Source organism: Pleurodeles waltl, chromosome 8 (assembly GCF_031143425.1).
Source record: "Pleurodeles waltl isolate 20211129_DDA chromosome 8, aPleWal1.hap1.20221129, whole genome shotgun sequence".
Classification (NCBI taxonomy): Eukaryota; Metazoa; Chordata; class Amphibia; order Caudata; family Salamandridae; genus Pleurodeles; species Pleurodeles waltl.
This window is the reverse complement of record NC_090447.1, coordinates 808,843,658-808,869,214: the sequence shown is the minus strand read 5'-3', so window position 1 is coordinate 808,869,214 and position 25,557 is coordinate 808,843,658. Positions and strand designations below refer to the sequence as shown.

Genomic DNA, 25,557 nt, shown 5'->3' with positions numbered 1-25,557 from the left:
AGGCTGACAGCTAGACGAACAATGGATTGTTCGGACATGCATGGTTTGACACCATCTGATGGGACGACATAAGCCGAGACATATGATATGCAATACACAGTAAGATGTGTGGGGGGGTAGGGGATTATGGTGGAAACCACTGATTTCTACTGTTGAGTTCTGTTTTGGGGCGACACGTGTGCTGCAGTGTTGGAGGGTGGTCAGTTCAAAGTCTGCAGTGCCGGGAAGCGGGGGGAGGGAGGAGTTACACAAGGGACATGCAGCTTGAATTTGGACTGAGGCACGCAACTATCTCTGCCAACATGCCCAAGTCCCAAAGTTGAAGGGGAGAATACATAGGCCTGGGGAGCCCATATTGCAAATATGATACCAGACAAAATAGCTGGAACAGTCTCCATGGAGATAATGTCTTGGAATGTCAATGGTTTGGGAAATAAAATTAAGAGTGGAGTAATACTGCAATACATTAAGCATCATGTGCCAGACATGGTCCTCCTAAAGGAGACTCATATGATGGGCAACAACTATCAAGTTCTCGGCAGATGGGGATACAAAATTGTGTCCATGCAGGATTTTCAACTGGTTTAAGGGGGGGTGCGGATTCTAGTGAAGCAACTCCCACTTACTATCCAACATATATGGACTGATATGCAGGGTGGATATGTGGCCCTGTCGGGGAGACTGAAGGGACTGGCATTTTTGCTCAGTCTATATCCTGCCACACTTACATGACAAAACATTCCCTGACCCGAGTGCCCTGTTGCTCCAGTTGCCTGACAGAAAACTACTTATGGGAGGAGACTTTAATCTGGCACTCAGTGAAGAGTGTGCCTGTTGCTGTACCCCCCACCCCGAACGTTGGGGTCAACCCACCACCCACTCTCAGACTTCCTGACAGGCCTATGACAGATAAACATATGTGGGGCACACAATCTCAGGGCACAACAATACACTTTCCACTCAGGGCACACAGCAGCCTCTGCTGGATAGATTAGCTCCTCACACTTGCCCAGCAGGTCCATCATTACTGAGGAGTGCGCCACTTGTGCAAGGTATAACTGACCACTCCCTGACGTGGGTGGTGTTCAGCTGGGTCAAGGGCCAATGAGAAGGGCCATATCAATAAATCGCAGGTATTTCAAGCCTTTCGTATGAGAGGGCCTGAGAAAAATGACATAATACTTTACTAGGAACACGTCCTCAGTCGAGTCTACTCAAACTCTCTGGGAGGCCTATAAAACTGTGATAAGGGGCCGGGCTAGGCACAATAAAGTCAAGGGGGCCACACTAGAAGAGCTCGAAAGGGAGATTCAGCCTTGGGAATGGTGCCTCACCATATTAGATAGCCAGGAGGCCAAGCACACCCTAACCTTAAAACAAAGAGAATATGGGCATCTGGTGACGAACACCCCCAGGGCGATTTATCAGGCCACTCAACATCCCCTCTATGAGGTGAGAAATAAAACAGGCAAGCTTTTGGCATGGCTGAATTAGAGGGAACAATGCAGATGCTGGGTGCTGGAAGTGAAGATGTGAGGGGGCAATGGTGAGACGGAAGCAACATATGTCAGTTGCCTTTGCCACTTACTACGCCCAACTCCACCCCACAGCTGTGCTCACCACAACTGACGATGCCTGAGAGATTCTATCCGATACCCGCATATCAGATCTCTCTGACTCAGATCGAGACTGCCTAAAGGCAAACATTACTGAGGTCCTCCGCACTGGCCCCTCACCTTCTGAAAAAGCTTAATGAAAGTAAGCAACAGGAGGCATTGCTGCTTGTCCCTAGACTTGCCACCATCGTGGTAATCCATAAAGCAGGAAACCCCCGAGGACTGTGCCTCCTACAGGCCTATTTCACTTTTGAGCGCTGTGGTAAAGATACTCGCCAAGGTACTGGTCATGCACCTGTTTCAAGTGTTCCCTACCTTGGTCCACCCGGATCAATCAGACTTTATGCCCCAGCAGAGCACGACCCCAAGCATCCGAAGCCTGCAAGGCATATTATGTCAAGCCACCATCCTACGAGACCACGCCCTCGTTCTTTCACTAGACATCAGGATGGTGTTTGACGCATTAGAATAGGACTATATTTTTGAGGTGCTGGACAAGCTGGGCTTTGGCCCGCACTTCGCACAGTGGGTGCGACTTTTGTTCTCTGGTCCGGTGGCACAGGTTAAAGTCAATGGGGTCTGTGCCAAGAGTTTCTGTCCCAATGGGGTACCACCAGGACTGCCCCGTCACTCCTAATTTTTGTCCTTGCTTTTGAACCCTTGGCAGCATGAATCCAACAAGACCCCTTGGTCCAAGGTCTGCAATGGGATGAGCTTTAGGGAGATAGAACCTCTCTATATGCGGACGATGTGCGGCTATATGTAATGGACCCAGAAAATAGGTTAAATAGGCTGATGCAGATTACCACCTTTGGACATTACTCCGGCTATACAATCAATTGGTGCACGTCCATGATGTTACAGCAACTGGTTTCTGCTACCTGGGGATTTATATCACACCAGACTTGTTCTTCTGCAGCAAATTAGCACCGTTGCTAGAAAGGCTCAAAAGAGATGTGTAACATTGGAAGTCCTTACTGCTATTGATTCTAGAGAGGGCAGCATTATTTAAAATTATGTCCCAACCTCACTTCCAATATGCCCTCCAAAACACACCATACGCAAGTTATAAATCATACGTCGAGGGGGAGATCTAAACACTGCTCTGGGATTGAAGCCTGGGGCATATAGCGCTACACAACCTCACCTGGGGCTGGCAGGATTGAGGGTTGGCCCTACCTGATATGCAGAAATATTACTGGGCGTCGCAACTGAGCAACATTAATAGAAGGGTCTTCCTGTCCTAGATAGAGCCAGCCCCCTGTATTGATAGATTGGTTCTGCAACCCAGAGGGTACATCAGGCCCCTTTATAGAGGAAATAGGTGCACTGACTTACCAAACCCCACACACACAGTAGTGAACCTCTAGTATGCAGCTATGTTGGCCCTGGGATGAAGCAGTCCGGTTTGACTAGTAGTACTTCATAGTACTTTCCAGGGTGGGAGAGTAATAGACCCATGGTGACATTATCCCCTTACCAGATCTGCAACGTGACTACCAGCAGGCACCCACTGAAACCTATGATTACATACAGCTCTGCCATGCACTTAGAGTGGTGCTGCCCAGAGGAACTGATCTCCCTGAATCCTCGCCACAGGAACAGAGGGTACTAGACGAGTTCATGCGCTGGAAGGTCATGTCATTGACATATAAAAAGCTGTTGGACAACACGTCTGACGCCATGCAGCACCTGCGGGAGCAATGGCCCAAGAACTGGAGGGATTACAGGACAGTCAACTGAAGCCCTAGCTTGCCCTATGAAAGTGGTCCTGTGGGCAGGTTCCCATCTGGTCCAACTAAAGATCTTCCATCATTCCTACTATGCCCGAGCGATGATGGTGAGGGCTACAGATGGGCATTGTCTGACGGGGTGTGGGCAGACAAGAACGTTTTTTCACATCCTATGGGAATTCCCAATGATACAGGGATTCTGAACAGCAGTAGTCAAATGTATGAGGGCTGCGGGCAGGGGAGGTATGGCTGTCTGCCAAGTGGTGCATGCTTAAAATCTGAAAAGAAACAGATAAAGGCTGCATGCAATGCATTTGGATGATGCTGGGCCTGGTGGTAGCCAAAAGGAATATAGTGAGACTGTGGGTAGCCGATCAGACCCCGGTGCTCGAGGACTACAAGCATGATATGGATTGGGGCATGCTGGAGGACAGGGTGGTCTATGAGGGCAGAGGATGCCCCAAAAATGGGCAATATACATGGAGGCCCCGCTCTCTCCAATGTTGATGAGACACTGCCAGGGAGTGCTGCGAGCACAGTTGGTGTCGGAGGGAATGGGAGGGCAGCAAGGGGGAAAATGAAATTGTCACTCGCTGAAAAATTAAGATGCATGGCAGTGCAAAGTTATGAAATGAATATACTACTTAAAATCCCAATATTTAAAAAAAGTTATATATTACCATCACACTTATTTAAAACATTTAACATTGCAACTATATTACAGCTACACTATAACTGTATTACAACCACAGAATAGGCTGACATATTGATTTGGGCTCTGTCTCCAAAGAGGAGCATTATAGCTTTAGAAATGTGAAAGTCACAATAAATTTTAAAGCTGCCTAGTTTTATGTTGAAGACTTGCACACTAGAACTGGCAGTTAGGTCTGTTATGGACAGGAGAGAGAGAGAGTTTTTTTTTTTTTTTCAAACAAGTTTTATTGTTTTCCACAATACAGCACAGCCCAATCAGTTCCACAGTCACAGATAATAGCACAGTTCATATACATAAGATACTTAATCATCCAGATCTATCCCATGATATTCCCACTTATTGTGGGCAGCCTCTAGCAACAAAGATGTTTTTTTGGTGAGCTCACCAAACCACCCTCTGCCCACCATGCAGTGACTGAGGGGTGAGGCCTGTGCATTTCTATTTCCAAGGGATGTATCGCTCAGTGACTATTGGGGCAGCACCACTGAATCCTCTGTTGTATGGCAGCCTAGGTCCTCCAGCAAGCCCAATAGTGTGATTCTAGGGGAAAGGTGTAGCAGTCGGTCCAGCACAGACAGTAGGTCTTGTGCAATTTTCCACTAGTATCAGATCATCACAATACAGGACCAGCCTACATGAAAGAAGTCTGTGTCTGGCATAGGAGAGCAGAAACAGCTTACCTGAGGGACCTTAAATGCTTTGCTGGTTTCACCTTGGGGCGGTCATATAGGTTAAGTAAAGATAGTTAAACTGGACCAGCCTAAGGGCATGAAAATAACAAGTTCTTGGGGGGCATTCCTCGCCTCTCTTCAATCTAAATCATCTAGTTTGACAACCCACACCTCCCACCTCTGTTTCAGTCTGGTGAATTGGTGTGGGTCATTAACAACCAGGTATTGAGTCACCCATGAAATGGCACTTGTAGCGAGCTTTCTCATTAGTAATTTGACCTTGAGAGGGGCAAATACAGGAATGTCAATATCAGGGGGAATACTAGCTGCCAGCACATGTCACAGTTGCAGAGATTTGTAAAACTGAGTAACAGATAGTGGATATTGTTACGTAGTGTGTTAGACACGCGTAGTATAAAGATGAAAGACCCATCTGCCTCGAGGCAGCAGCCACCTTTGAATGCTGATATAAATACAGCGGCTATATTTAGCAATGGTTGGCTTGCCGCAGGACATTCCAATAACAATGAAACACTATGTTTGAGAAACGAATCATAAAACAATTTGGATTGGGATTAAGGTACTCAGTGGTACCCTTATGAGGCATAAATATATTTGCCCCTTTCAAATTTGCAGAATATGAAATTCTACTATGCATCATTGTAATTAAAGAAAATTGTAATTGAGGGAGATATAAAAAACCAAACATACTTTCTGTGAGATTCTGAATGAGTGACTATGATGAGAAAGAACTGTGTGGTAATTAAACTGTAAGGTAATTAACAGCTATTTATAGGTCTTCATGCGGTCAATGCAAAGTAACTAGATACTAGGAAACATATAAGTTATGCCAATGATGGTTAAAACTCCATGAAGGACAGGATTAAAACTAAATTGTAAACATTGACTATGTACTGTTGAGGCTGAAACATAAATTTAATATAAATGTTTTTTGTGGTGGAAGAATACATTGTAGAATAAAATTGCAAAGGTAGTTGAACCGAGGTGGACACATTTTACACAGATACCTGGTTCTTATAAGGACAAACCAGTCACAAAATAATAAATTCACCTAAAACTGTTGCTTAGAACGGCCTGGACAAATTAAACACCTAACTAGGGTTAATGTACAACACAATGTTTAAAACAATTGTGGAGCAGTTCACACAACTGTTCTGGAAGACTACAAATAGCCTCCATGGAGTACACAACCCTGAAACTCAATAGAACTCTTTGCAGCTTATTTGCTTGTTCACTGGTACAAATAGGGAGCATGTTCATCAGTATAGTAGAAGGGCATCTATTTGTCATATAGTATGTCAAAATACCTTAGATTGTGACTCCATCATGGATCAGATTGTGACTCCACCACAGATCACAGACTTTCATGGATGAACAAATGGCCTCACTTAGTTCCAGATAAAATCTGAATGCTCAACGGATATCATGGTCCTTCAATGTCCTATTTACCTCAGAAAAGGTAAGAGGAAATAAAGTATGATTGATTCAGGAGATAAATAGAGAGAACTTTGGAGAAGAAATAAAACAAAATCTATTTTTAAGTTAGAATCTATTCCCACAGCTTGACAGATTCTGCAGAGATGTTGCCCATTGGAGAAACCTCCTGCTAACTATTATGGGCAGAGCGGTCCTCTTTAAGATGATAACTCTGCCACGCCTTTTATATGTATTAGAAAATACATCATACATGATTCTGCTAGATTTTTTTAAAGAATTGATCAGAAGCTCTGACTGTTGCTGTGGCAAGGTGGCACTCCAAGAATTGCTCTAAGCAAGCTACAGAGAGGGTTGCATGACAGGGGGCTAGCTGTTCCAGATATATTAAAATATTACTGGGCATTCCAGCTGTTAATAGCAAATCACTGGATCTTTCACATCACTGGAAAAAAGGATTGAACGCAGAGGTTATAGCGAAGATGTCTTATCCAAAGCCAGGGAAAGGATCACAAAAACCACTCATTCATCCCTTCTTGCTTAGCAGAAAAGTAAGACACCTACAGACCATAGGCTTTTAATAATTACTGGATAATGTGTCCAAAATGCTGAGAAAACATTGGCACCCAATGAAATTGGATGGAAAATCAATAAAATACATATCAGAATATCCACACATAACACATAGTAGAGGAAGGATACTTAGAGACCTACTATATTCATCATATTCCTACATAACACCTAACACAACAGGGATCAACTGTTTATCCCCACACCTTAAAGGCTTTTTCAAATGCGGTAACTGCACTATTTACAAATATGCCACAGATACAACCATTTGTTTCCAATACAACACCAAACAAAGGTACTACAAACAAAATTGCATTAATTATAGTACTACGTTTGTTGCTTTCTGTGTCAAATGCCAATGTCAACAGATTTATGTAGGCACCACTATAAGAACACTCAAAGGGAGAACACAAGAACATATTAGGGCCATCAGGAACAATAATACCAAACTACCCACTGGCTGTCCATTACACTGCGCACCATGAGGGCTCTGGGGTCATTAACATTGGTTTCCATGGGATTGCAGTGGCTGAGACTGGACCCAGGAGGGCAGGGGAGGGCAGAATTCTGGTTCTCAAATGAATGGAAACAAAATGGATCATTAAACCAAGGGCTGTGGAAAGGGGCCTGAATACTGATGGAGAATTGCATGTTTTTCTTACTGACTAATGTCACATAGTAGTATCGGATAGGTATGTAAGTAGACAACCAGATATTTATTCAGGCACAATATGCGTATTCATACATATTCCGATTTATGTCCAGTGTTTCCACTTTCTTACAAGCCATGGACAATTTTCTGATGGAACCTGTTTACTCCGGCCACCACAAATTAACTAAGGTTGATCTTGCAGCCCATATACAATTAAACATCACATTTGGGTTTCAAATCTTGTTGTATAATTAACAGTCCTGAACAATTTATATAGATTACTTAGCTTTACACAATATCTTGTTTCTAACTACTTCTGTTATTATTTACTAATTTTGTTTGTATTGATAAATTCAAAGACCATATAATTTGAATTATCCTTTAGGACTGGATGTATGATATCTAGAACTATAACATATTTTATCATGTATACACTGACTCTTAATTGTTACACTCTTAACATCTAAGAATATACTAACCTTGGTGTTCCTTCTCTTACCCCCTGGGCGCTTACTACTTTGGTTTGCTTACTATGTAGAATTTCTAATCTGAATCACTACACATACATGTACATAGATTCTGTGACTAGTTATGATCTCCTCTCTCATTAAGGAATGGAACCCCTTCAGTCCTATCTTTTGTACAGTTGTCTGATAAACTTTGTGAGTCCTTCTTATAGTTTTCTATTTACATCAGAGGATGGCAGCGTCGGTACTTGGATGTAAACTCGAACGCTCAAGGTAGCTGAGGGTCATTTAAAATATACACTTTGGTTTCCCTCTTTGCTCTTTTTTAGGAACCCTTTTTCACTAGCACTAAGATACTCCATTGATTAAATTTATTTTGCAACAGTTACCACTACAATATGGCTGCAAGGGACACCTCTTGAGAGTCCTCTCTCTATATCTACTGTTACGTGCACATATAAACAGTAGGCTCATCGGTGTCCTGGGGTTTACTTTGGACACGGATGCAAGCAGTTTGAAACACTGCAGGAACGTTTTACATTTGGGGGCCTTGGTATTCTATTATCGATGGTTATATCTAATTACCTATCCTATTTTTACAGAACCTTGCTTTACACGCACTTCTGGCTCCTCAGTGTGATGGCTCTTACTTATACAACGCTATCACTATCTTATTCATCTGCTACACCGTTGACCTCCCTCTGGGGGCTTTCTACGTCTTTTACATGCTATTTACTTTTGATAAACACTTTCTGGGACATCTTTAGAAGTCTGTTTTGTTTAACTTTGGGCACACTTAACAAGTTGATGGCTTGACTTCCTGCATGTTATTGTGGACATGTGCATGAGCCTGTTGAGACATTTATTCTCCAGACAATGTTTTTACTATACCACGAATACATCTCTCTATAAAGGTCCCGCATACTTACCTTACTATGCTGCGATGACTCACCATCTGTTTTATTTAGTTTTGGATTTCCATAATTTACTAGGATAACTGAATTGCCGGTTTACAATGTTATCCTTTACTCTAATACCCATGTTGTCACTCCATTGCACAAGCAGCAGGATTACAGGCTTATTTTACTATGCGACTTGATACAACTATTTTATCTTTCCTCCTGCCTTTAGACCTAGTTAGTCTAACTAGTGTATCTTGCTTTTTAGTGACTTCAACTCACATATATTGCGCTCAGCTATAGCGTACCAGGATGGCACTTGTTGGCACACTATTGTGCACACCTCAACACTACAGGTTTACCTTACTATGTGACTTGATATATATTATTCATTCCTTCTCTTGCTACTAAAGACGGTTAGGCTAATTAGTTTATCTTGCCTTTTAGTGACTTCAGCTCACATGAACTGCGCTCAGCTATAACGTACCTGGATTTGAGGAAGCACATTGTCTTTCTAATTCAGTCTACCCTTTGACCTGAGTAGCCTGCTACGGTTACACAGGTTAGTTGTACTGCAGTCGACTTTACTAGTGCCACCTTTCACCATCCTCCTTATCACTACACATTAGGTGTTTTTCTCCCTTTTTCTCCTATAGCGACACTTGATCCACACATAGGGATCAACCTATATTACTTGCTATGGATGTAAGATGTGGTTCTCTTAGGCAAGCCTATTATATCTTGATGAATACTTGGAGTTTATCAGATCTCTTTGGGTTTGTTGCATATTATACTATCTGTACGAGCTTGTTATGGTTGGAACTTTCACTATTTGGTAACGTACCTTCCACTGAGATGCCTTCTGGTGTGAATACCTTCCTGTTAGACCTGGCATCCTTGGTGTGGTCTTCCCTGTCTTTTTTGCCTCTGCTTCCCATGTTTTGACTGTGTGCTGGACTCTGTTTTTGCTGTTTTTGGTACTCTGAGCACTTTACTACTGCTGACCAGTGCTAAAGTGAAAGTGCTCCCCGAGTACATTTTATGTGTAATTGGCTTTTCCATGACTGGCATATTTGATTTAGTAGTAAGTCCCTAGTAATAAAGTGCACTAGAGTTGTCCAGGGCCTGTGAATCAAATGCTACTGCAGGGGCTGCAGCACTAATTGTGCCACCCACATGAGTAGCCCTGTAAACATGGCTCAGGCCTGCCACTACAGTGTCTGCATGTACAGTTTTAAACTGCCAATCCGACCTGGCAGGTGTACCCACTTGCTGGGCTTAAACCTTCCCTTTTTATACATGTAAGGCACCACTAAGGTAGGCCCTAGTTAGCCCCATGGTGTAGTGCTTTTCTCTTATCTAGTTTCTAAGCACTAACATAACACAACAGAAATGCACTTCTGAGGTCAAAGAAGACTTTTATTGTTGTTAATTATGAATGACGAATTAGTAGCTTTCAAGTCCGCGTTAATCAAACAAAATATATCAGTTTGCAATATACACAGCAGGTTATATTTATAAGATATTGAATGCAAAGCAAAACAAATACTTCACCGTGTAGGAACTATTTACAGCTACATCTTTCTAAGGTCTGCAAGCTGATGACCCCTGTCAGCCGCGAGAAAGAGTTTCATCTACCCACACGGGATGCTGGCAGCTGGCGCCAAGCTCCAGCACGAGGTCCGGCAGATTCGAATCTGACTCTCTGCAGCCTGTGTCATTCAAAGGTGTGCCCCCTCCTCTCAGACCTGGGAAACTGAGCAAGCCTTTTGGAGACTGGCCAGGTCTCCAAGACTACTCCTGTTCCCAAGCTCAAGCGAGGAAAAAACAACACCCATGTACTCTCTCTTATCATGTCTAGTCTACTGTGAGAAAAACATCTTGGTTCTCTGGTGCAAAAACACAGCTTGGAAAAATACAGCTTGGATTCTCAACTGCAATGTCTAACTCCACGTTAAAGGCAATGGGCAGCTAACCTAAATATCAAATGCAATGTCATGTTAAAGGCAATAGGCAGCTAACCTAAATATCAAATGCAATGTCTTATATCATGTCAAAGCCCATAGGCAGCTGAGCTGAATATAAAATGCAATGTATAATATCATGTCAAAGCCAATAGGCAGCGGAGCTGAATACAAAGTGTAATGTATAATATCATGTCAAAGCCAATAGGCAGCTGAGCTGGATACAGCATGTCAAAGCCAATAGGCAGAATACAGAATGTAATGGCTAATGCAATGTCAAAGCCCATAGGCGGCTCAACTGAATACAGAAAGTAATGGCTAATGCCATGTCAAAGCCAATAGGCAGAATACAGAATGTAATGACTAATGCAATGTCAAAGCCCATAGGCGGCTAAACTGAATACAGAAAGCAATGGCTAATGCCATGTCAAAGCCCATAGGCGGCTAAACTGAACAAAACATACCATGTGCTACTGGTGAACATTGAGCAACTAATATGCGCAGTGGTGAAACACAAAGTCATTGGTCAAAACAAACTCCATCAAATAGCAGTACACATGGGCAGGGTGCACTGTATGTTAAAGGTGGGACATGTACTGATTTCTTTTACATGTCCTAACAGTGAAATACTGCCAAATTCATTTTTCACTGTTGCAAGGCTTATCTCTCTCATAGGTCAACATGGGCCTGCCTTTAAATATCTTTTAAGTGCAGTTTACCTTTTGGTAAAGTTGGTTTTTAGATTGTCAGTTTAAAAATGCCAATTTTATAAAGTGGGCATTTTCTTGCTTAAACCATTCTGTGACACTGCTTGCTTGTGTATTTCCTGTCTGGGTCAGACTGACAGTTGGGCTGTTTGTGAATCCCCTCTAGACTGTGACACAAAGGGAGCTGGGGTGTAGCATGCATATCCTGATAGTCCATTCGGGCTACAGTGGAGGGAGGAGTTGTCAGTTACACCTGAAAGGGCTATGCCTGCCCTCACACAATCGAGTCTCCAACCCAGTGTGTGTGTCTGTGGCCAGGCCTGGGCAAGGCAGGATCTTGTGAACAACAAAGACTTTCCTTTGATGTTTGCCTACTTCAAAGGCAGCAAAGGGGTATAAGTAGCGGACCCCAAACCCCAGATTGTCAGATTTGCAGAGGAACCTCTGCCAAGGAGAAGTGCTGAAGAGCTGGAGGAGGAGTACTGCCCCTTTGCCTGTGACTGTGCTTTGCTGGGTTGGCCTGCAGTTGCTGCTTCTGCCTGAAAGAGGACAAAGACTGGACTTTGTGGTATATTCCTGCTTGTGAAGAATCTCCAAGGGCTTGGAATGAGCTTGCCTCCTGTTTTGAAGTCTCTGGCCATCAAACACTTCCTCTGCCAGCACCTGGACTCTCTGCTGAGACTCCTGCCCTGCCAAGTGGTGCCCTATCGAGTCCCTGGGCCCTTGAGAAGTGAAGCTGGTGGAATAAGGACTCAAATCCACTCATAGGACATCGTGCAGGGAAAATTTTGACGCACCACCTGCAACACGGCTGTAAAAATGGCGCGCCACCCACTTTGCGGCTGCATCACAGTTGGGAAATAAACGCATCACCTGCATTGCGGCTGGAGAAATGATGTAACACCCGCTTGCAGCTGCTGAAAACAACGCAAACCCCACGCATCGCGGTTTTCCATCACCGTGCTGCCAGATTTCTCAAGCTTCATCGCTGGACATCAAAAATCAACAAACATGCACGGACCCGAGGTGCCCAGTCCAGAAAACAATGACACACAGCTCACTTGCGGGTGAGAAAACGTTGCATTGCTGACTTTTTCGACACATGCTCGCCTGTGCGGCTTTATTTTTGATGCAAACAAGGTAGTTTGTGCAAAAACAACGTTTCCATTGTTTTCTACAAAGTAAGACTCTCTTTATTTTGAAAATTCATATCTTGACTTGTGTATGTTGGATTTTGGTCGTTTTGGTCTTGTTTGATTTAGATAAATATTGGCTATGTTTCTAAACTGATATGGTGTCCATTTTGTAGTGTTTCACTGTATTACTCTGCATGTTGGTACAAACACTTTACACATTGCCTTTGAGACAAGCCTGACTGCTTGTGCGAAGCTATCAAGGGGGTGAGTGGGGTTTATCTTAAGTGAGTATATCCCTTTGCCAGACTGAAGTGAGGGTCCCTGCTTGGACAGAGTGCAAACTGACTACCAACCAGAGACCCCATTTCAAACACTTCCGTTCTCCCTTACTACTTGGCACACTGAGTATTCTGCTAGTACTTTCCCTGTTAACTTCTTGGCATGATGGGTCTAGTACTTCAATCTTCTCACATGTAAACATAAGTAATAAGAACAGCAATCCATTCTTTATATGTATTAAAACCTTAGCTATATGTTTATAGCCTTCAGTAAGTCACTTGTAATGAAACAAGTGTTGCCTGCCGGTCTAGATGATGTATCGTACTCGGGAATACATTAAGAATTGAACTACTATTGAATAAACCTTGGATTTATGGGCTAACAGACTCAACCTGGTGTTAGCTACCTTCATATTGATAACTGAACTGATCGATATGTGCGCTGTGGTACCAATATTGACATTCTAATCCAGTGGGCTCGGTCTCACTAAGGATGGTATCTTGGGTAGTAGGATATCTGTTACCACAATAGCACCAACCTCTGTAACTACTGCTGTTGCTTGCACTTTGCCTTTTGTTAAATCATAATTAGGATGTGTGATTTGTATACTAATACTATCCCTTTAATTCTACTTCTTCCTCCTATGTTAGCAGACCAGCATTTTGAACCCAGTAACAACTCCCACAGACGAGTCATCTCATGCTTGGGGTGCATTGCACTTCCACCCCTCTGGAGTAGAGAATTGAAGTCGGTGAGAAAGCCCAAACTTTAACTTGACTCCAGCGGCCTCTCAGCTTTCCCAATTGTCACTTTCTAATTGACCTTCTCACACTGTATGCTGCAGTCTTGCCTCTGGGTCCCAGAACAAGTATCATCTTGCATCTCTTTCTCCCAAATCGCCATTTCAGTGTTTCCTTCAGTGTGCATTTCATGTTTACACTGAGCACTGTGCGATACATTTTTCCACAGTAACTGTAAAGCTTACTTTTACATCTTCGCCATCTTCCCCTACTCCCACTCCACCAATTTTCGTGGGGCAGCTGTGAGCATATCATACTGGTTAGGGGTCACCGCCTCCTTTTTAGGTCGAGCCTAGACAGCGCTTCTGCTGTCACTTAGCAACCTGTGGAAGTGAGTTTCAGCTCCACCCAGTCACTGTGATTTGTATATACCAGTGCCCTTCAAAAAGCCTTGCTTGATACTGGGCAATCTTATCTTTGTCCCACCTTTTTTCTTTTTTGTCTCTTCCCAGGAGGTCCGGACCAACCACTCTCTAAATACACTGCTCAACATTTTAAGATGTGTTCAGGAACTACTTTGAGCTTTCATCTGAAGCACTGGAAAGGAGTGCTCGTCTTTCTGAGCAAGGATGTAAATAGGGCTGAAAATCTTAATCTTATCTGGTCACATTTGCTGTGCATTCCAAGACTTTCCTCCCTCCTCCATGGGAAGGCTCTCCTTACGCAGAGCTGCTCCCCCTGCCTTTCCCTTTCGAGCACAAGACAGGCATTGACAATTCTGAGGATAGCACGAAATCATTGTGACGGGTGCGTCAAGGGATTAGATCACTGTGCTGCCTGGTGCGCAGCATTTGTTAATCTCTGAACGCCAGCTTTAGAAGGACGCAGTGGCGACCAGCATACCTGTGAGTGATGACGCAGGGGAGTGGCAGCTGTCGGAGTGGCCCCACTGTCATTAGTTGAGCTCCGTGAGCCACCTGTGCAGCTGAGCCTGCTGGTGGAAGTCAGACCTGCCTTAATACACAGGGGATGGTCTCTTATGCTGCTTCTGTGCAAGACTTGCTTCTCTTACCTTTCGGTCAGGAAAGTGGGCCTGTAGCTCCGATTTTAGTGTGACGGTTGAGCATCTGCAGAGCCCAATGTGAGAGGACGGCAGGCAGGCTGACAGGAATTTAGCTTACAATGAGATGATAAATAGCACTGCAACAAAGAGGGGAACACGTGGCTGCGTAATTTTCAGCCCTGTATGGTAAAACCAGCTTTCATTTATGTTGGCAAGCCAGCAATAACCCTATTACAAGATAACATCAGAGGTAACCCATAATGTCCACCGCTGTGAATGTCCTGGATGTACAGAAGACACTGAGGGTCGCAACAAGAAGACAGGAATGACTGACTCAATCGCTGGCAGAGATGGCGCTGTCTGTGTTGTTTTTGGGGAAGCCCCATAAGTGCGGGCGCAGGGGTAGACAGTCGTCATTTGTGTGCATGTGTTTTCTTTTTTTATCACTTAAACGTTTCCACTCATTGCTTTCAGCCGTTCACAATGAGCTACCCCTAACAGAAAAGGCATGCTCTGAAGGATGTTACATAAACTACATGTGCTACATGGACTTGAACGCCTTCACTCAAGCGGCCCAACAACATTACACTGATTATTTCCATTCAGAGGACACCTGACCTACCAGTTTGAGCTAGAAGGTTTTTTTGGGGATCAGAACTGATTTGATTACCATTAGTACCAATATTTTATGAGACCATGGCCAAAAAAAAAAAAAAAAAAAAAAAAAACTAGAATGGAAGAAACTAAACAATGGTAAATGGTTCTGATCACCTGAAGCATTTCAAGTCAAAACAATTTGTCACAAAACAGTAGATCAAGCCACTTTAAAGAGAAAATTGCCATTTGCAGCATAAATACGCTTATAACATGAAACACGGAGTGGGCTTATGCTGTCAGCAATGCAACTTCCACCCGCACAATAAGGAATTTCATTTCAGAAGCTGCTTTGTGAAATTATATTTATTATTATTTATAAAATGTACGGATTTGTATACCTTTTGTTGTTTGTTCTTGGGCCTCTGCTCGTTCTTGTGCCTCTGCTCGGGTATACTTGACTGATATTTTCCAAGCCACTTTTCCCTCCACTGCTGTTTTGGAAATAATTGGCTGTGTGCATGTGTTTTCCTCCCTCCAGCAGAGATACACTCATCCACTTTCAGTCTTCCTCAATCTAAAGTCCTCTAAACAGTGCTGCAGCTGCTTTTCTCATCCCAGTGGTAAATCATCATTCTTAATACAATAGGCAGTGCCACTAGCGGCTTCTTAGGTCCCAGTGGTAATTCCTCATTCTAAGGCTTCTAGACAGTGCTGCATCTGCTTCTCTAGTCCCAGTGGTAATTCCTCATTGTTAGTCCTCTAGACAGTGCTGCTATCTGCTTCTCTGGTCCCAGTGGTAATTCCTCATTCCAAGTCCTCTAGACATTGCTGCAGCTGCTTCTCTGGTCCCAGTGGTAAATCATCGTTCATAATCCTATAGGCAGTGCTGCTAGCTGCTTCTCTGGTCCCGTCGGTAATTCCTCATTCTAAGTCCTCTAGACAATGCTGCAAGCTGTTTCTCTTGTCCTTCAGTTCGTCCTCATTCTAAGTCCTCTAGTCAGTGTTGCTAGCTGCTTCTCTGGTCCCAGTGGTAATTCCTCACTCTTAATCTTGTAGACAATGCTGCAGCTGCTTCTCTGGTCCTACTGGTAATTCCTAAATCTATGTCTTCCTGACACAGTCCTACTAGCGGTTTCTCAGGCCCCACATAACACATTCTTAGTCCTGTAGACAATGCTGTAGCTGCGTCTCTGATCCCAGAGGTAATTCCTCATTCTATGTCCTCTAAACAGTGCTGCAACTGCTTCTCGGGTCCCAGTAGTAAATCCTCATTCGTAATCCTATAGGCAGTGCTGCTAGCTGCTTCTCTGGTCCTGTCGGTAATTCCTCATTAATAAGTCCTCTAGACAATGATGCTAGATGCTTCTCTGGCCCCAGTAGTAATTACTCATTTTAGTCCTGCAGACAATGCTGCAGCTGCTTCTCTGGTCCCAGTGGTAATTCCTCATTCTTAGTCCACTTGACCAGTGGTTCCCAAACTTTTGACTTCTGTGGACCTCCACTTTATGATTACTGGACCCCTAGGACCCCCACTGACTAATTAATTACTGAAAGCTGGGGGACCTAATCTGTTAATTTTGTTTAATTTTCTAAGCAGTCACGGACCCCCTGAGGAGGCTTTGCAGACCCACAGGGGTCCCCGGACCACATGTTGGGAACCACTGCCCTAGACCGTGCTGCAGCTGCTTTGATGGTCCAACCAGTAACTCTTCCATTTAGGCAGTGCTGCAGCTGTGTCTCTGTTCCCAGTGGTAATTCCCCATTCTGAGGCAGCTGCGTCTCTGTTCATACATCCACTACACTCCAATCCAAAATATATAGGTAAAAGACATTTTCATTTACAGATCCAATAGCTCTAACTCTCACAAATGCGAGACCTGTTACATTGAAAATGCTTGTTTGTTTTGAACTTTTTTTTATTTTTATTTAGCAGTTGCTTTACTATTCTGGCCAATCAACGGCATTACCTTTACAGGTGGTTAATTTAGCAGGAGCATTGGTGAGGTACCACCATGTAAAAACTAAAAATCAAATGATAATTTCGAGTTTTTAAACTGTACGAGATTAGGGAAATAGGGTTTTAGTAAACCAAGAAAAATTTCTAGCAAACAGGCAAAACCAAAGTAAACAAAATGTGTTTATATCCGGAAAAAAGGAACACATTATATTGTTAATTCCTCTGACTTTATGAGAAAAATGTTAATGACCGACTTCCGCAATATACTGCATTTCATAAAGGGAGCACATGAATATGGCAATGGCTTGCCAACATCCATTTGGGAATTAAACAGACAATTTCCCAAGTGGAAAGACACACAATCTACAACATTTCAAAACATATTATGTATGAGTAGTTAGCTAAGCAACTGATTCAATTTAATCGCAGTTAACTACAACTTTAATACTGATTTAATGACAAGCAGAGACAATAACATCTGCATTCTAAGTGGCATGGGAAAGGGAAAATAAATAGCAGAGTGCAAGAAAATTATAACCATATGTAAATTGGAGCACTGAAATAAACCGTCACCACCACTGACATGTCAACTTCTTTCAAAGAGAAAATTAAATTGCACCCATGCATGTCTGTAACAGCTTTTTAATATATGTCAGCTGCAATTTAGTGTTATCTCTAAACTCATAAACAACGCTGTTAAATTAAATCTGCTCTGCTCGCTTCTGAATCAGAGACACAAACCTTGTTATTGATGATGGCTTCGGCATCGTCAAACACAAAGTCCCCATCGTAACTATTTGCAAAACATAGGAGAGCGAGGATTCCGACCACGCTTCTAGCCCAGGAGGCCGACAGAAGGAAGACGGGGAGGTCATCGTCCAGGCTACTTTCCAAGGGCGCCATTTTGTCAAATGTTTGGTACAGGACTCCAATCCCAGCATTCTGTTGGTCACAAATCTAAAAGAAAAATATGAACATAAAATCTATACATTTTGAAAAACATGATTTATTTACTTTGTCCATACTTTGGCTTTATTCTCGACTCTGCCCGCGTGTTAGCCCTTCATACTTCACATGCCAACATCAAATGCGACTTAAGCGCAATATCACTCGAAAGAGGAACCAGGCTGGAAGGACGGCAACTACCACATCATTCGTAAATTACTGCCTAAATTATGGGAATTTTCTGGAGCAGAATATTTAAACATAACAAGGCGCGTCAATTACAGCTCGTTGAAACTCTCGAGGCCGGCTTGACTATGGGAGGGCTTGTCTGATGATGTCTCCCACCTCATTCAAGCTCTGTCCCGTTTAACCATGGATCAAATCACCAAGTCTCTGTGCCATGCCATAAAGCTACGTACACAAAAACTCTCAGATTTCTCGGTAATAATCCTAGGCCAAATTGCCCTATCACATCTTTTCGCTCTTGAGACCACTGTTTACTAGTATGCCAATTCACTAAATAATAATAAAAAAATATCCCGCAAGGGTAGTGATGAAGCAGAAAATGAAGGTTTGATTTATTAACGCATAAACGTAGTGCTGACATAATCATGTGTGACATTAACCGAACTAATAAAGATTGTACGGGGACAAAATGTGCCCTCAGAGTAGTTTGCCATCATTTATACGCGTGCTTTATATAACGTGGTGTATTAGAATTGCACTAATCCGACATAATCATAAACGTGTGCTACGATTTGCTTGTTTGAAATGTTTTAGCTTAGCATTACTTTAGCGGAGGCTTTGGCCTAGTCGCCTGGTCTCACGGTTTAGATGTTCGTATTTTTCCACTGTGCTATTAAACGTGTATTTTAGCTTGAAGCTGTACTTTTCCACAGAGGCTGTTCACATGCTTATCTTAAAGTTAGTGCCAGCATGGCATATTTTCTCTTTAATTCAAGGTCGACTTGCAGGTGCGGACAATGGAGGCTCTGAGAGTAAGCTAATCGAGAGACAATGTTGCAAATTACGTACCCATCTCCAAGGATAATGTATGCTTAAGTAAAAGCTTGAGAACTGTCGTTTTTGATTGGTCAATTTGAAGCTAACCTATGAACCCTCCAATGGAGACCCTACTGGACTTGAACTGTTGTCTATAAAACCCAGGTGCACGAGAGGAAAGCTCTCTATCTTCGGACATCCCGCCATTTTGACTTCGTAGCTACTATGACCCATTTTGCTGCGACGCCATTTTGAGAGACTTTGATGCTTTCTCTAATCGAGAGAAAGAGACCTTAATGATTCTTGCCCTAGAGACTTTAACTTTGATTTGCCCTTTGCATGAAGTAGCAGTCTTAACTTGCCGCCGTGAGGCAATTGGCCCGTCCACTCCTGCCCCTTTGTCCCGTCCCATGCTGATCGAGAAACGGTACCTGTGAGACGAAGACTTCATTGATTGCTGATCGGAATTGGTAATTATGAAAGGAAATTGTAAAATTGCATTGTGTTTCTTTTAGGTAACCAACTGCTGATTTTGATAAGGACCCTAGCTAGGAGTTTTCTAAATTGATGTTGCCAAATTGTTTTTGCATGAAGCCCCACATGCTGATGCTAATTTGAGGTTAGACGAGGATTCCATATGTTGCACGATGCAATTTGAGATCTTGTTATGCTGACTAAATGTACGCAATTAGCCCATTGCAGATTATCGTATTAGTGCTTTGCATTGCCACTATCGAATGCCTTGTGATTCAAATGCTACATAGATTACACTTGTTCCGACGATATGGACAGCTATTAATGTTCATTTATGTTTATCATTTGGTGTTGAGACACATTTATATTGTGCTAGCTTTGTTAATATAGGGAAATAAATTCACTAACTTTGCAATAAACTGGTGTGGTTATTCCTGGCTGAAAGGTCAGGGTTCGCCGAAATGTATTCTGGATTAATTGTTAAGTGTTATGTTGTTCAAGGTGTTGCTTATGTTCGTTATTGATTATCGATTTAAGGTGATTGATCGATTAAGAGTACAGAGAGTTCCCACTTAGTCAAAAGATTCATCGACCTAAAGAGCGTCCGAACGCAGGTAAATTGTTACCACGTTCCGCTCTATCAGTAGATGGTAGCAGAGGATGGTTGCGTCTTTTGGGACCCTGTACCATTAGAGCACATGGTGTTGAATTAACGGTTACGCACTTTGAGGCCTCATTCGAGAAGTTGAATTAGATTTTCTTGGATAAAACTGATTGACAAGATGATGATGGGCTAGGTCCACCGCGACTTTCCCGGGATCTCGGAGCTTGCGAATGGAGAGAAAGGAGGTGTGGAAACAGCGTTGGCGGTACTAGTGATGGTATGAGTGAAGTTAGGGTTTTGCGCTTGCACAGCTTATTGCCGCAGGGTGTGTGAAAAGGTTGCGAGGATTTTCTTTTTGAGGATAGCGGAGGTGCGACTCCGAGTGTAGAAGTAGAGAAGTCGTCGAACTTCATAGAGATATCGGAGGTGCGGCTCCGAGTGTGAGAGTAGGGAAGTCGTCGAACTTCATATGCGTCTGGCGCTTTGTGCATAAAAAGGTCCACGTGGTTGTTGTTGTTGAGACGGGCCCTGCGAGGTCAAGAGACTCCGGAGTATGTTGATCCATGTTGTGGTCTGGGCGGTTTAGTAGGTTGATCGGGCGTGGTCAACGAGTGGGTACGTGTGTTAGGGAGTGATAGAAACTTCGACTTCGGGCTTTGACAAGATTCTAAGTGCACTAGAACAGATCATTGACAAGTTGAGAGTAGGTCTGCGGGTCAGATTTGCTTGCGAATGTGGGGACTGAGAAAGACGGAATAGCGGCCGAGGCTGGTGAAAGAGATCGAATAGTGGCCGAGGTTAGTGAAAAATCCCTAAGGTCCTGAAGCGATTATGTTACCCTTCCTGTAGTAAACCGACAGATCTGTTTTAGTTTTGGTAGCTCGCGATACATGCAAAAAGTTGTTACGGGAGGAACTGAGTGAAGGAGGACTAGCCGCGAGGCTTTGGCAGCCGCAGTGTGTGTGAGTGTGACGTCACTAAGAGCCGCGCTGGGATAGGTTGGTTGGAGAGAAGGGTCGCGCACGGATTGGACGCAGTCCGTGGGACTCGATTGGAAGGGGAAAGGCAGGTGAAGAGTATTCCGGGAATTAAAGTCACCTATTGATTACAAATTTTGTGGAATAAAAGTGACCTATTGATTATAAACTTTGTGAATTAAAAGACGAGAAAATGAAATTCCTTAAAGCATTCAGGAGCGCGATGAAGGGAGAGTCTTACATCAAAGCGAGCGTAGGGGAGGAGACGCCGCCCGAAGGCACACCAGCTTACATTGTAATGGAGGAAAAAGGGGTAGCTCCGTGTCTTTGGCTAAAGCAATGGCACAAGTGGACAGAGAAACATGGGAGCGTAGCATTCCCGATACATGGGACATTCAATATAAGGGTCCTAGAGAATTTGAGATTCACGATGTATGACATGAAGGTACCTCCAAGGCCAGCACAGTTTGAGGCTCTAGCAATATGGGAACTCATGGCTAGACAGCAACAGAAGAACAAGTTTGAAACAAGGATGAGGAAGGTAGAAAAGACACTAGCGGATGCTAGGTGGGATAATGCGCAGAAGGTGTGGAGGTCAGATGTATTGCAGGGAATAAAATTGTTCCCCGCAATTACTAAGGATGAAGAGGAGACAGGTAAGAAAGCTACCTGTAAGACAGACAGGAAGTGTTCCAAGGATAGAGAGGACGAGGAAAAGTTGAGAAGAGAAGAGGAGTTAGAGGATGAGGAGTTGATAATGCAATTGCTGAATGACCGTCCACCGCCTTATGCAGAGAATGGACAAGGTCCAAGTACCAGTTCTGCCCCTCCGGCATCGGTACACAACAGTGAAACGCAGAGTCCAGGAGCACCATCGGGATCTAAGGACCCGAGTTTACTGCTCACCCCGCAGATACCGCAGGTTAGGAGAATATATCCAGATGTGCCCGTGTTGAAACCAGCAGAAAATTACCAGCCGCAGATGCCAGGGTACTACAGCAGTGACAACAGTGGAGGGATGATTCTAGATCCAACCGTAAGGGGCGTACAGAATGGTTACAACCCAACAATGGCGCAAGCTGAATCAACTCAGTTTATGATGCCTCAAAAGCAGATGCAGGGAGGAAACGCTCATGCTCAAATGACGGGGAGTCAGATGGGCATGCCGGCAATGATGGCCCATAATATGGGGATGAACATGCCTCAGAATATGGGAAATGGACAGAATCCAGATGCAATATCACTGCCCATTACCGTAGGTCCAGCGGTACCTTTGTATAGTCAGCCTAACTTAGGTATGAGCAGCCAGGGACCAATGCTGCAGAATGGGACAGAAAGAAGGTGCATAGAAAACACTCCAGGGATAACTCCGATAGCGACTCAGCCAACTGGGTCTGGGTCCCTGATGGAGTTTAGTCCCATATGTGCTCAGTCTACACTGGTGAGGTCGAGCCCCCCACTGATAATACCATTAACATCGAACACTGAAAAGTTGCCGCAACCATCGATGGCAGTCGATGTGAATGCTACACTGATGGGAGTAAATGCGCAACAGCTAACCCAGTGGTTCAACAGTCTAAATTCCACACAAAGTTCAGACAGTGGGAAAGGAGAAGATTACTTGAATAGGATGAGGCTGAACATGGAAGCACAAGAATTGGTGGAAGGGAATATGGGGGTGAATAGATTAGAGTCCTACACGGAAGAAGAGCTGAGGTATCTATGTCCAAAGATCACGAAGGAAGTAAACAAGGTACATAAAAGTTTGCAGGAAGTAGCAGACAGGAATGGGATTGACATAGGCAAGACGAAACACTTGAGCAGGAGCTATAGGTTGGATTTTGGGACCACAGATTTTGAACACATGAGATCAGCAGGCATGAAGGCACACCTTAGAGAATTGTTGCAGAGTGCCCAAGTGTGGAGGTGCTTAGACAAGTGGGAAAGCAAATGGGTAAAAAGGAAGGATAAGAGGAGGGACAGTGCCACAGAGCACAATGAGAAAAGACCGCAGAGTAGTGATACAGTAACTATGTTACCAATGAGGGAGACAGCAGGGGGAAAATTAGTACATGTACCATGGCACAGGAGCGACATTCAGTCTTTCACGAATGATTTTCCCAAACTGAGAGAGAAGCCGATTGAATGGTATCAACAGACTGATAGGTTTGTGAAGCTTGCGAAATGTCTCTGGGAAGACCTGAACACTTTATTCGAGATTGTGGTTCCGGCAGATTTGTGGGAGGATTGCAAAAGAGCTGTAGGTTGGCCGACAAGTGAACCAGAGAGAGACAGAGAGACGGGTGCACCATCACCTATGGTGATGTGTCTGTACTACAAGGTGATTGAGCATTTGAAGACGAAGGTTGCCGCGAAAAATGTGGATTGGCAGAAAATTGATCGAACTGCCCAAGAGGCTAAAGAATCGATTCATAGTTACTATGAGAGGTTGTTGAAGGCGTTCAAGAATTACAGTGGCACGGAAGCAATCGAGGCGAAGGATATGCTTCATTTTGTGTTCAGATTTGTGGAAGGGCTGAGACCAGAGATAAGTCAGATGATAAAATCGCATTTGATCTGCTGGCAGTCGAAACCGATTGATGAAGTCTTGACTTATGCGAAATACTGTAGCGACGAAATTGAGGTGAAACAGAAAAAGCTGAAAGAGAAGGTGATGATGATGCAGCTTAAGGCGGCTCAGACAGGCTTGCAAGGTCTGCAAGGACTGCAAGGGTTGCCAGGGATGCAAGGGTTCTAACAGCAGGTACCGCAACCGCAGCCGCAGTTGCAGGGAAACATGGCGTTTCAGCAACAGCAGCCGCAGTTGCAAGGAAACATGGCGTTTCAGCCACAGGCCAGAGGCAGAGGCAGAGGAGGTTTTGTGAATAATGGTCCGGATTTGAACACTGTTGTGACAGGTGTGCAGGCAATGAAGAAGGTGATGCCGTGTCACGCGTGCGGAAACGTAGGTCATTGGAAACGCGAGTGCCCGATGGTAGTGCAGGAAGGTGCAGGTGGAGGTGTAGGTGTTGGTCAGCAAAACAATTATGTCAATGCATTTCAGACAATGAGAGGACCAAAAATGAGAGGTCCAAACCCAAATTTTCAGACCATAAATCAATTGCAGGGATTACAACCTATGCAGCCGCAGCAGATGCAGATGCCCCGTGTGCAGATGACGCAGATGCAGCCGATGCAACAGCAGTTACCTATGGTACCTAATCAGCAAATGCAAATACCTTTGGCACCAATGAGTCAGCAGCAAGTGATGGTTCCTCCACAGGTAACGGGTCAGGTAATGAGCACAAACGGCACAGTACAACAGTTCCCATTACACAGTGAGAGTGGAATAAACAATGTATGGGAGAGTGAAAGCTCAGAAGAGGAAGGAGATTGTGTGCTTGCGGCATCTCTAGAAGTTGATCAAAGGGGTCCGTACGTAGAAGGAAGAGTAATGGGTCATCGTGTCTCATTCTTGGTTGACACGGGAGCCACACGTTCAACTGTTAAGAGCAGTGAAGTACCAAATTTGCCACTCTCAGGGAGGACAGTTCAAGTGGTGGGAGTAGCAAACAGACATCTGACGAACCCAATAACAGATCCGATACCAGTCAACATTGGTAACTATCAAGGGGTACATCAGTTTGTGGTATGTGACTCAAGCCCGATTGCACTGTTAGGAAGAGACCTATTGTGCAAATTGGGCTGTTCGATAATGTGTTCAAACGAGGGAATAACAATACAGACGAGCAGTGATGGGGAAGAAGAGGACAGTGTAGAGGGTGATGAGATGGAAACAGTTGACGAAGAGTATCCTCTGATTTGTCTTTTGCCGATGATAACTGAAGAAGATATCCCAGCAGAATTACGGGAAACAGTCGGAAAGGAAGTGTGGGACATGACAGGGAAAGAGGTGGGATTGATGAAAGGAGTAGAACCAGTAAAGGTGATGGTAAAGCCCAATGCGATCTTTCCCCAGACCCCACAATACCACATGCCACAAGATACCCTCATGAAAGTTGCCCAACTTATTGACGAATTCGTAAGGCAGGGAGTACTGAAAGAAGTATTAAGCAGCCCATGTAATTCACCGATAATGGGACTAATAAAGCCAAGTGGGAAAGTCCGACTCGTGCAGGATTTGAGGAAAATAAATGACATCATAATAAAGTGCTGTCCTGTGGTACCGAATGCCGCTGTGATAATGTTTCAGATCCCTTGCGAAGCTGAGTGGTTCTCAGTCATCGATTTGTCACAAGCATTCTTTTCTGTGCCTCTTCATGAGGACAGCCAATTCCTCTTTTGTTTCAAATTCCTAGACAGAGTGTACAGTT

At 43.9% G+C, this 25,557-nt stretch overlaps 1 protein-coding gene across 1 annotated transcript in view; it reads right to left on the bottom strand.

The window, feature by feature from the left end:
• The window catches only part of TMTC4 (transmembrane O-mannosyltransferase targeting cadherins 4), a 446,521-nt gene that overhangs the window by 377,791 nt on the left and 43,173 nt on the right, over positions 1–25,557 (bottom strand). Inside the window, exon 2 of the mRNA XM_069205065.1 lies at positions 17,963–18,178. Within this exon, the coding sequence (XP_069061166.1) occupies positions 17,963–18,124 (162 nt within the window). The 5' untranslated portion in view covers positions 18,125–18,178. The remainder of the gene's footprint in view (positions 1–17,962; positions 18,179–25,557) is intronic.